This window comes from Bombus bifarius, unplaced genomic scaffold (assembly GCF_011952205.1).
Source record: "Bombus bifarius isolate JDL3187 unplaced genomic scaffold, Bbif_JDL3187 scf7180000008265, whole genome shotgun sequence".
In the NCBI taxonomy this organism is placed as follows: domain Eukaryota; kingdom Metazoa; phylum Arthropoda; class Insecta; order Hymenoptera; family Apidae; genus Bombus; species Bombus bifarius.
The window spans coordinates 220,851-233,345 of NW_022884550.1; the positions used below are offsets into that span (position 1 = coordinate 220,851).

General features: G+C 29.6%; 3 protein-coding genes across 5 annotated transcripts; 1 reads left to right on the forward strand and 2 right to left on the reverse strand.

The window, feature by feature from the left end:
- Window positions 1–154: 154 nt before the first annotated feature.
- On the reverse strand, window positions 155–7,156 carry LOC117211959 (putative uncharacterized protein DDB_G0282133). Of its 3 annotated transcripts, XM_033456338.1 has the most exons (6): window positions 6,940–7,156; window positions 6,469–6,851; window positions 6,308–6,400; window positions 6,060–6,061; window positions 4,155–4,317; window positions 155–3,814 (listed from the first exon to the last, which is right to left on the reverse strand). In XM_033456338.1, the coding sequence occupies exons 1-6, from the start codon at window positions 6,965–6,967 to the stop codon at window positions 689–691; spliced, it is 3,795 nt and encodes a 1,264-aa protein (XP_033312229.1). In that variant the 5' UTR covers window positions 6,968–7,156; the 3' UTR covers window positions 155–688. The 3 variants fall into 3 exon arrangements, with proteins under 3 accessions (XP_033312229.1, XP_033312227.1, XP_033312228.1); XM_033456336.1 differs by lacking the exons at window positions 6,060–6,061; window positions 6,308–6,400; window positions 6,469–6,851; window positions 6,940–7,156 and adding exons at window positions 5,038–5,100; window positions 5,219–5,374; window positions 5,492–5,775; XM_033456337.1 differs by lacking the exons at window positions 6,060–6,061; window positions 6,308–6,400; window positions 6,469–6,851; window positions 6,940–7,156 and adding exons at window positions 5,038–5,137; window positions 5,219–5,326.
- A 283-nt stretch (window positions 7,157–7,439) lies between these two features.
- On the forward strand, window positions 7,440–10,436 carry LOC117211963 (katanin p60 ATPase-containing subunit A-like 1). Its single transcript, XM_033456354.1, has 11 exons — window positions 7,440–7,533; window positions 8,054–8,350; window positions 8,425–8,560; window positions 8,654–8,798; window positions 8,874–8,964; window positions 9,033–9,154; window positions 9,217–9,396; window positions 9,506–9,648; window positions 9,716–9,828; window positions 9,907–10,033; window positions 10,111–10,436. The coding sequence occupies exons 2-11, from the start codon at window positions 8,068–8,070 to the stop codon at window positions 10,307–10,309; spliced, it is 1,539 nt and encodes a 512-aa protein (XP_033312245.1). The 5' UTR covers window positions 7,440–7,533; window positions 8,054–8,067; the 3' UTR covers window positions 10,310–10,436.
- A 494-nt stretch (window positions 10,437–10,930) lies between these two features.
- On the reverse strand, window positions 10,931–12,229 carry LOC117211965 (RNA-binding motif protein, X-linked 2-like). The gene is made up of 4 exons (XM_033456357.1): window positions 12,031–12,229; window positions 11,794–11,946; window positions 11,590–11,719; window positions 10,931–11,482 (listed from the first exon to the last, which is right to left on the reverse strand). The coding sequence occupies exons 1-4, from the start codon at window positions 12,042–12,044 to the stop codon at window positions 11,360–11,362; spliced, it is 420 nt and encodes a 139-aa protein (XP_033312248.1). The 5' UTR covers window positions 12,045–12,229; the 3' UTR covers window positions 10,931–11,359.
- Window positions 12,230–12,495: the final 266 nt, after the last annotated feature.

Genomic DNA, 12,495 nt, shown 5'->3' on the forward strand with positions numbered 1-12,495 from the left:
AGATTACATCGCATAAAGTTTGGGAAAAATATCTAATCGTTAAATTGTGGATTCTTATGCAAATTCATATTTTTGAGAATAGAATTAAAAAAGCAGAGTCTCGGTGGAAAATCGTTTTACCTACCAAGTATTATAGAAAGCACTATACCTTGGATATTATATGTATTTCATCATATGTGCGTTTTGTGCAAGTTTGCACTTACAAATTTCCTATGAATGCATAAAAATTCGCAAATTCTAGTAATTATAAAGGAACATTGACATTTCTAAACTCTATTTCTATCAAATGGCGAATGCTATAATTTGAAAGATTAATTATTTTGTAGATACCTATTTATATATCGAAACTTATATATATATATATATTATTCATGTTAAAACTTTAAAACTACGGCTAATAGTTTTGAGATAAAAGTTCTAAAAATACATGTTCTTTGGCTGTTATAAAGATAATGCAAGTGTATATCAAACAGAAATAACAACAAAAGAACAAATAGGAATATTCTTCTTTTTTTCTTTTTTTTGGTTGAGAGATCCCTACGTGATTTTGTTACATTACACTAAACTTACATTGTCGAATATAATCTAAGCGTATATCACATAGATGTGCGTTAAGAAATAAGAAGGAAATATCTTGCTTGGAATGTCAAATACATTTTATACAGATTTCCTCTCAATTTGTGGCGTTTCAATTAAAATCAAAATCACTTTCCGTATTTGAAACGTTCCTTTCGATAGTGCTGTCTGTATCAGAATCCAATAAAGATTTGATTACATCTTTCTTTTTCTTCGTCCCATTCTCAGAAGATAATACTTCATTTTTGCCCTGGGCTGTATCAACTTTTCCCTCTGCTTCTTCATATTTTGCCTCTTCTTGTAATTCTTTATGTTCTTGATTTTGCTTATCTTCTTCCTGTATAAGTTGCGCTCGATTAGAGTCGTAATCAGGACATGCAAAGGACTGATTTATATTGGTGTCACTCTGTTGCTTGGTTTCGTATTGTTGATCATAATCGTACGCATATTGTTGATTCGCGTCTTCTTGGTACTGCATGTTGGTATCGTGTTCATACTGATTTTCAGAACCGTATTGTTCGCCTGCATATTCTCCGTATTGCTCGTTCGAACCTTGCATATATTCCTGATTGACATATTCTTGATATTCTTGATTTTGATTTTGATTATCCTCATACACGTTTTGTTCGTAATTCTGATCTTGACCGGTTTTATATGATGAGCCTAGGTCGTAATTTTGTTCTTCATTGGTATCATATAATGCATTTGAATTGTAATTTTCATCTTGATTAGTTTCGTACGAAACATTTGGATCGTAATTTTGCTTTTGTTCAGCGTTATACGACATATTTTGATCGTAATTTTCACTTTGATTATTCTCATACGACGCATTTTGATCGTAATTATATTCCTCGTTCGAACCAGTATATTCTGCTTCATAATTTTGCGTGTAATTCTGTACTTGATTAGAATCTTCGTAGTAATTTTGATTAGTATAGCCATAATCTTGTACCATTACGTCTTGTTCATTATCTTGAGCTGTAACAGATATAGGATTAATTTCATTAGGTGCTTGCTTTTGCTCACAGTTAGGTTCATTCTGTTCATCAGTCTGATCTCCTGCTGGTTTTATATTTTGAATAACAGCCTCATTGTTCGTATAACCATTATCTTTGTATTCTTCTTTCTGGTCTTGTGAAGCAGAAGCCTCACTTACTTCTATTTCGTCTTCACTCGTAAGCTCTTCTTTTGATACAAGACACTCGGTACCTTTTTGTTTTAGTTCATCCTCCGTAGTATTCAAATCTACATCTTTTCCATGCGAATCTTCGCTAGAACCTTTCTTATCCTCTTTACTTTCCATAGTTTCAATTTCATTTGAAGATTCAATTTGTTCTACGTCATCTTGATTTAGACTATCAATAACAACTTTTGTTTTACCAAATTGATTTTTAGCTTCGTTAGTTAAATCTACTTCTCTTATTCGTTTCTGTAAAACATCCATATTCCATGGTTCTAATTCTTCTAAAGTACCAAACGAATACTCATTAAGATTTGATTCGGCTGCCATATAAATATTTATGTCTTTTTCACTATTTTCTTCTCCTTCTATATTTTCGGGCATAATACTCTTAGTGTCTTGTTTCGTAACCTTATCACTTGATGAAACGGCGAAATCAACGTGGTCATCTATTTCCACTTTTGGTAATTGTCGTTCATAATGTTCCAGTGTGTTACTTAGATTGCTGAGATTCTCTTTCCTAGAATTTTCAATATATTGATGTGGATCTAATTTTGTCTCCTGTAATATAATATCCCTGCTAATTTCGTCTTTTGCAAGCGTAACCGATGTTTTACAGCCGTTGCGTGTATCCGAAAATGCAACGTAGTTCCTTTCTGAAGTCGGTGCGCCGCTCTTCGTGGTTTGAACTAGATCGACATTTCTATTTCTATCCATGCGTTCTTTTCCAGGCTCGTTGGCAACGTTCAGATCCGCCGATCTAGACGCAAGATCATCCGCCAATGCTAAAACCTTCTCAATTTTTTTAGGAAGATTTTCTTTAAATTGATCTTCGCCAGGAAGAATCTCCGACAAATTATCATCGGACAAAGAAGCGTTAAGCATATTATCGCCCATAGTCTGCTCCTGATCGATTTCCTCTAAACTTTGCGCATCAAGGTCCCGATGAAGTTTCCGAATTTTATCGATGTACCTATCCAACTCGTTCTCTACGATCGTTGCTGTTCTACTTTCGTCTTCTTCGGCGGATTGTCTGGCACCCATCGACAGCCTCGCATTAGTGGAAGTTTCTGGGGTAAAACATTTGTATCGTCTTATCATATTGTCGACGTCGGAAGTAGTTAGCGGGCGCACGGAAGTACCGCTAACAGATTTGTGCTTTGATTTGAAATGATCAGGTTTCCTCCAAGAATAATCAAAGTAACGCGGAGAAGTTTGTTTTGATAAAATTGGAGATTTGTTTAGCGAAGACATACCGCACAGGTTTCGTTCCTCAGACACTGGCATAGTCCTATAAACTGAAGATATTTCACTCGGGGATATATCGACGCTTCTTGTCTGTGTTTCCGTATCATGTAACAATGCTCTATTACTTTTTCGTTGAAAAGGTTGCGCAACTGATGATGAATGAACATAATGTAGAGTCATCGGAGCAAATCGATTTGGAGACACATCCAACAACTTATACTGCGACATGCTACAGTCGGTACGTTCTGGAACCATAAACTGCGACATATTTTGAGGTATTTCCATTCGTTCCAACAAGGGTTTGCTGCAGTTAAAATGCGAAGTAGTTTGTTGATTCAACGAACACGATCGACCTGGTGACACATACGGAATGTGTAAATTTGGATCAATTTGAACATACGATCGCTTTTGTTGAAAATTTTGTGGCGATATGTCCTGCGTTGTTGGTTGTTGTATCGATTCGTTATCTTGTGGAATCGATGAATACGATCGTAAAATATTCTTGTTGTTTATCTGCTGATTTAAAGTTATTGATTGCGCATTATTTCGTTGATAATAGTGGCAGGCCATATTTTGGGCTGATTTAGCTAATTTCGATGCAGTTGGAGAAATCGATCGGTTCTTTTGACCGTTCAACCGCAGCAACCGAGGCGATAAAGTATTTTCTACTTCGGGGGAGATTTGTTCCACGGTGACATCTCTCCTTAAATACCTATCTTCACCTTGATTCGTTACATTGCCGTCATCATTAATATTCGTCGACGGGCTAGGGACTGTATAAATACGACGAAGATAAGCTTCATATTGTTTCTGAAAAATAACGAGATATTCTACATTGCAGTATGTATTTCGAATCGCACACATCTTATTTCAAAGTATTTCATATTTATACAGTCACATGCTGTGCATTAATGTTAGTTGATGTGCATTGTACTTGCAAGTGCTTTCAAAGAAAAACAAAATGTATGATCTTAGTCCATATGAATTAACTTGCATAAAAATCTTTTATTTAACCAATACATAATAATCTATGAAAACGAAACACATGTAAATTACGAGAAATTATTTAATGTCTCGGGTATAACTATAACATATATATGTAGAATGATGAGTTTTTTAATTTTAGATTGTAGAAGATAAAGAAACTCACTCTAAGAACATTAAGTCTATCTGTTTTTGCAGTCATCAATGCAAGGCTATTATCTACTCTATCCAATGCTTCAAGAAGTTTATGATTTCTTTCATCTCTTGTACGTTGTTCTTCTAAAAACTCTATATATCTTAAACGCAATCGATTTATACACGCATCATGCCTGAAATATCAATGATTTCATAATTTTTTCAAAATAAAATTCCCATTTCTTTAAAAAAAAGGAATCCATTTTAAAGAATATTACCAGAGTAAAAAATGAATAATCGTAAGCAAAAAGATCTTTCATTTTTGTTAATCATATCTTATATAGCATAGTTTGTCGAATGTGTCCGCATAATCGAAGGACATTGCATGACATTGGCAAAATATATATGTATAATTGTGTACAAGTATGTATATCAAAATATGAAGGCTCCAGTGCCAAATTAAGAGAATGTTTATGCAAATCTTACAAACCCTGTATTACTATATTCGATCAATGTTTACATACATAGGTTAAGTTAAGGAATAAGTGTTAAAGTAGAAAACGTAAACACAAAGAATAAGGAATTTATATTCCAAATCAATTGAAAGACAAAGTTAGTATTGATTGTGACATTTCTCAAAACTAGGTCGCTTCTAAATCAATACATAATCTCCGAAATTCTATCGTGTTATTATTACGTAAAACGGAAATAAAATCAATAACAACAGCTACTTGCCAATGTATGTGTATGTCTAAACATATTCTTAATCACTTTTCAATAGCATATATAGTAAACGCAATAAATCAATTTACTACTTTAAGAATTTAGGAAAATCTGTATAAAATATACGTATGTAGAAATAAGAAATTGAAGAATAATACTTTTAAATAAATAACTTTCTTTTAAACACTCACCTATTACGAGATTCTTGTACGAGTATTTTAAATCTCTCTTCTAATCTTATTCTCTCCTCTTCACTGTAACAGTTGTTTACAAACATATACAATGACTTGTCTATAGATTTAAAAATAACATGCTCATACTTAACAATTTTACTACAGACCACTGTTTCAAAAAGAGTCTATATTTATTTACCTTTTTCGTAATTTTTCCTGTAGTTCCAGCATTTTTTTATAATAATCATAATTGTCATAAAACGATGTCATGATTGATAACAATGTACAATTTAACTTGAAACTAATTGATAGTTCAAAGTTATCGATTGTATCGACGTTCGATACTTGGCGCATGCTACGAAAAATTTTAATAAAACTAATATTTTTGTAAACATCATTTACAGAGAATATAATACTTTGCAAAAGTGATAAACACTCTATAACTATATAATATGTAATAAATAGACATTACATTTGTAAATAGTGGATATTTATCTCGCTACTTCGTAAAGCTATTTATTGATTGAATAACTAAGACGAATAGTCACTAAATTCATTAAATAATACTTGAAAGAATATGTTACATATTACTACGTAATATGAGCTCATTTTATTTCGAACAATCATAACAAGAATAGTTGTAACGATCCTTCTTTGGTTCGGCACTACGAACAACTGTCGTATTTGACGTCGTGCAATGGTAGGATAGGGGATGCTACAGCAGATAAACACGCAGGTGTTGTCCCTACTCCCGCTCTAATACACGCAATAATAAAATATATATGTCTATACAAAATTATATTTTGACATAGTACTTATAAAAAATTAAAATATTTCTTTGTTTAAAATAATATTTACAAATAAATAAAAAGTTTCATACACTTTTGTTAAGGTCATCCATATATGTATATACATATCTATTTTAAATGTTACTCATCATTTTACTACAGCTTTTCACTCTTTGAAAACTTTATTGTTTAAAAATAGTTTTATTTAATATAATACCAATAAAATTGACGTACATATTTTTCATAAAATGCTTCTATAATTATAATACCACTACAATTACTATATTATTGAACCTCAATTTTATATCACATAACATCTATTGTGATTGTGTACACAGACTATTACATACTATTACACTTTTGTTTCTTTTTTAAATATTTTGTACTGAAATACAATATGATATATATATATATATATATATATCAATATCATATTGTACAGTTTAATATAATTATATTGTATAGTTTCATGGGTCAGTTTCGCATTTTTTAATATAAACTGCATGTAAATGTTCTTGCAATTTTGTGTCTTCTGTAGCCATATATAATGTATGTTCTAAACAGTCTCCAACAAGAGCAAATTGTCTTCGAAGCTGTTTAAAATAATGATTAATCATATGTTATTCTTTTAATAAATTAATTTTTAAGTAAATAATTATACCTCCAGTACTATAGGTCTTCTTGTTCCTTCTGTTGGTCTTCCTATATGAGTAGTTTTCAATTTAATGATTTTATCTTCAACAACTCCTTCTTCTATTGTTGTTACACCAAAGTTATGAGACAGCAGCATATAAACTTTATTTGTATCAGGTATTATTTTCAAAAATCCAACTTCATAATGCATTGGAGTTTTTTCATCAGGCTTCCAACTTAGTGCAGAATAATTTAACATTGGTTGACCGATAGAAGAGAAGGACATCTCTTCGCAATATCTGAACGGTTGAATTGTTGGATATTTACCAGCTCCAGGACTTTTAGTTCTCCATGTTCCTTTTAACCAAGCTAGTGGTTTGAGCACTTCATTCATTGGTAATAATCTCATATCTAACACGTGAGAAATACTTATTAAAGTAATTATGTAAAATATAGAAATGAAATTAATACTATTTAGATAATTTTACATAATACCAACCTGTACAATCATCAGAGATGTCCTGCATTTGAAAAGTCTTTATATCTTCTACTTCGTTAGTAATTCAAAATTTGTCTTTTTGTTGATACAAAATCATACGTAATATAATTATTACGAACACTATTATAAAATATATAACAATATTGATATACGTATGTGTATCGTTCTTATTTGTCTATGATATCATAAAAGATATACAATTCCGTATAACCGCGCATGATAACCTACACAGTTCACATACGACGTTCTTTCATTTTTAGTTATTTTTCATTGTGTTTATATCCTCACCATTTAAAATTTTTCTTCTTGATTTAGAGTTTCTGCGTAATTATAGTATCGATTTTCATATTACATTGTGTATTAGAATAAAGTTTTAATTAAAATGCATTTATACTTCAAAATTTAAGTAGAGAAACTAGAATAATGAAATGCTGAGGAGATACGTTAATTATTAATAAAGTTTTGAGTGAAAGACAAGAATTTAAAAAATACCGCGATTTCTAAATGATAATATGGCGACCGTTTCAACAAATTCGAGTAAATTATATGGCAAATAACTGTGTTGTTTGTAACTAGTAGGATTTTTTAATAATTGTACGATAATTCAATTATTTTTACTAATTTACGGCATGCTAATCACGAGTTACATTATTTTTCGGATCTGAGTTCATAGTATTCATTCTGAGATAGGTTCGATATTTACGATAATAGTTTTAATATTTTAAAAGATCGTTTCATATAAAAGCAATTTGACTTACATACATACATATTTAGATGTAATATTATAATTATCTAGAGGAACAACAAATATTGTAGTATTGGTTTTGTTTCTGTTTAGTAATTAAAAAATTAATTTATTGTATTTGAAATTTATAATATATTTTACTTCATTGGAACATGCTAATTGCTAACATTTATTTATATTAAAGGTTTTGATGCAATGATATAATAAAGTAGACAATTATTTTTGTATATTAATATTAGTGTTAATGTAATGTTTTCAAATAATTTATCTTGAATTGATCTTAAGAATATTGAACTAAATTAAGCCTAAATATATCATTTCTTGTTTGAGATTTTATCATTTTTATTGTAAATATTTGTGTACATACAGGTTCATATATATATATGCATTTTAAAAAAATCATGGCAGTTTCAATCAATGAAATTTGTGAAAATACCAAACTGGCTCGTGAAATGGCTTTGACTGGAAACTATGATACATCTGGAGTTTATTACCAAGGTGTTGTTCAACAGATTCATCGGTTGCTTGCAAGCATTGCAGATGTCACACGGAAAGCTAAATGGCAACTTGTGCAACATCAAATTGTTCAAGAATTTGAAAAAGTAAAAGCAACTTCAAATACCTTACAACTTTTCAAAGTCGATACGCATGGAGAAAGATTACTGGGTATGATTATTTATAAAAAACTTGTAATAAGGATATGTACAATAAAGTAATAAAAATGTGAAACAAACATTTAGGTACTTCATGTTTATCATTTGAGGAGCCAACAAGAGATCCAACTTTATGGACCTATAATAATTCAGATAGTTCATGGAATCAAACACCAGCAAGAGATCCAGATGTATGGCCACCTTTAACACCTGCTGAGCAAAAGTAATTTTATATTTAGATATATTTATTGTAAAAAACAAGTTTCAACCAAAGAAAATTACATTATATTGATACTATTAAATTATGTTCACATAGAAATATTAGACCACTGAAAAATCAACCAAAGCAACAACAAAATCGGACAAATGTACGAAGATCTGTAACCACTGGGAAAAGAACAGATGCCAAAATTGCTAAAAAAGATGAGAGAAAAACATCAAGAAAGGATGACATAAACAAAGTAACTTACGTTTTTATATTTTTTTAGTCAATTATTTCCATATATACAACATGATATTATAAATAATATTTTCAGGAGAAATTGGAAACTGAAAAAGTAGATGTGGAAGTAGAGGAACGCAAATTTGAACCATCTGGAAATGATAGAGATTTGGTTGATTTATTAGGTAATATATATAATAGTATAATAACAGTCTTAATGTAAAATTGGTATATATTCATATAAATGTTACAGAAAGAGATATTGTTCAAAAAAATCCAAATATTCATTGGGACGATATAGCTGACTTGCATGAAGCAAAACGATTGTTGGAAGAAGCTGTTGTTCTTCCAATGTGGATGCCAGATTTCTTTAAGGTATATATACCAATCTTGTATATTCGATATTTCTCATAATAAAATATGGTTTATATTTTCAGGGAATTCGTCGCCCTTGGAAAGGAGTACTTATGGTTGGTCCACCAGGAACTGGAAAAACAATGTTAGCAAAAGCAGTAGCCACTGAATGTGGAACAACATTTTTTAATGTATCATCTTCCACTCTAACTTCAAAGTATAGGGGAGAATCTGAAAAACTTGTTCGTCTACTTTTTGAAATGGTAATTATTATCAACAGTGAAATGATATATTGTTTAGTAAAACAGTGAATGTATTTAAGCAAAAAATATTTTTAACTACTTTTTAATCATTATACGTACTTTTATGCAGGCCAGATTTTATGCACCTAGCACAATCTTCATTGACGAAATTGACTCTCTCTGCTCTAGAAGAGGATCTGAGTCTGAACATGAAGCTTCACGACGAGTAAAATCTGAACTTCTGGTACAAATGGATGGTATAAGTTCCAATAGGTAGAATAATTCTATATATAATTTTTTATTTATATGAATTGTTTATAAAATAGAATGTATTTTCTAGTGAAGATCCAAGTAAAGTTGTAATGGTGTTAGCAGCAACAAACTTTCCATGGGATATTGATGAAGCTCTTCGAAGACGATTAGAAAAGCGTATTTATATTCCGTTACCAAATCGTAAGTTAATTGGAATTTCATAGGAGTAATTTATGTGATGTATACATTAATTTTCTAACAAAAAATTGGAATACACAGGTGAAGGTAGAGAAGCACTGTTAAAAATTAACCTACGAGAAGTAAAAGTAGATTTATCTGTAGATTTAGCAGATATTGCAAAAAAATTAGAAGGTTACTCTGGAGCAGATATTACAAACGTTTGCAGGTAAACAAAAATATTTAATATATATAAAATTTTATATGTGTAATATACACGTACATTTGGAGCATATTTATGTACAGAGATGCGTCCATGATGTCGATGCGGAAAAAAATTGCAGGTTTAAAACCTGATCAAATTAGACAATTACCAAAAGAAGAACTAGATTTACCTGTATCTGCTGCAGATTTTGATGAAGCTGTGGAAAGGTGTAATAAGAGTGTTTCTCAAGAAGATTTAGAAAAATATGAAAAATGGATGAGTGAATTTGGTTCATCCTGATATCATTCTACTCAAAGAATATGATTTCATAAAAAATTGCTTATTTAGACGAAGATTATTTAAATTTTTTATTTGTAATTATTGATAAGCAAAATATAATAATCACAACATATCTATCAGTACTATAGTAATCGGATTCTCGACTTTCTTCATCGTATTACTATTATGAGCAACTATACTTTTTCTAATTTATAATCAACGAGTAATGCAAATTCATACGATTTTCTACAAATTAAAATCTTTACTTCGATTTTATAATACATTGTACACGAAAAATTGCGCAAATTATATAATATTACAAAATAATTTTTTAGTGGGAGAATGCAATTTGATATTATGTTATTATTACTTGATCTATAGAACTAAAATGCGAAGGACGATATTAAATGATTTTATAGTCTATAGATTCTCATTTGTCTAAGTCAATTATTGTTTGATGTTTCTATAGTGTATATGTACTTCAGAACTAATTTAGATATTTTAAAATGACTATATTATAAAAATAAAATTAACAGTTTTACTTACAATTTTGAATATATTTATTTTTATATTTAAATTATTAACAATTGAAATGTGTGCGTGTGTGTATGAGAAGATTATAGAACTCATAAAAATACAAAATATTAACGAAATTGGCGTTGTTCATTAAGTCCATATTTAAATGCAACTAGATTACTGTTTTAACTACAATTTGTTTTAAAAATAATATTTAAATACTTTTACAAAGGTTTAATATATACAATTATATTTTAATATTTTATACGGATTTCATTTGTACTAAAAGTAATGACTAGATTGCAGATGTTTATGCAAATTTATATTTTCATATTGACACTGATATATGTCAATGTCAATGATGATATCACATCTAAATGTCAATAAAAATACATTTTCTGTTCTAAATATCTTGTAATATATATTTTACTTTTTATATTTCATATATTTGTACATTTATACTCATTGTCTTGTTCATTTTTGCACATTTCCATTTAGTGTCAATGCATAAATAACAGCAATCTAGTAATGATATGCCAATTATCACAATTTTTACTATATATTTTTTGGAGCACAACCTTCTTTTCTTAACCGTTTAGTCTCTTCGTCAACATTTTTTGAATCTTTCGGTGCTTTATAATTTGCTACATGATCAACTCTTATTGTTCTGCCTAAAATCTGAAATGTAGAATTGTTATTAAAGTTAATCAATATAATTTTTGTTTCATGTTATAATGTTATTGAAGAACTTAATACAAAATAATTTATTTCAGAAATGTTTCTACCTTAATACCATTTAAGTTATCAACAGCTAATACTGTACTTTTTTGATTTTCATAGCATAAAAAACCATATCCCTTCTGTTTTCCTGTATTTTTATCCCTTATTAAATTTATATTTACTACTTCTCCGTATCTATAATAACAATAATTACAGTTAACATTTATTAAACAGAAATTTATAAATTACCTTGAATGTTTAAAACTTACTGAGAAAATACTGTTATAACATCACCTTCTGTTAAATCATATGGTAATCCACCGATAAAGATCCAAGCACTATCTCCATATTGATCATGCCAAGACGTACTCCTATTACTTACTAATTCTTGTTCTCCAAGCTTTTTTATATTTTTTACGTTTCTAAAAATATGTACAAATAAAGTTATGCCTTCTTTTAAATTAAATAAGTACATTTATATTCAAATATATTATAAAAATACTCACGTTAAAGGATTCATTTTAACTGAACTCCGGTTTAATAGAAATAAAATTATTGGAATGAACTTCGCCTCAGTGGAAATAAAATTATTTCCTTTTTCAGCGGTTTAAAAATTATGCGTATGTAAAGCTGAGCGTTTTTAGTATATTTGACAGATTACTTTGACATCGTGTTAGCTTCTATTCATGATTCGTCCAATGAATGGCTTCACTATCGCAAATGCACGTGGGTTTCGGCCATTTTGCAGCGGCATTTTGAATTATGAGTATCGGATTAAGTTTGGATTATGTTTTCGTTTTATATGTACTAAGAAAATAATATATAAAATTCGTTAATACATTTTCTATGCACTACATTGCACGATATTGTTTTTGATATCATATACTATATGTATACATTCTATATATGAAATTTAATTCATTTTTGTACTGTTAATTTGTGATGAAATCATGCACGAAAAGTTATTAATA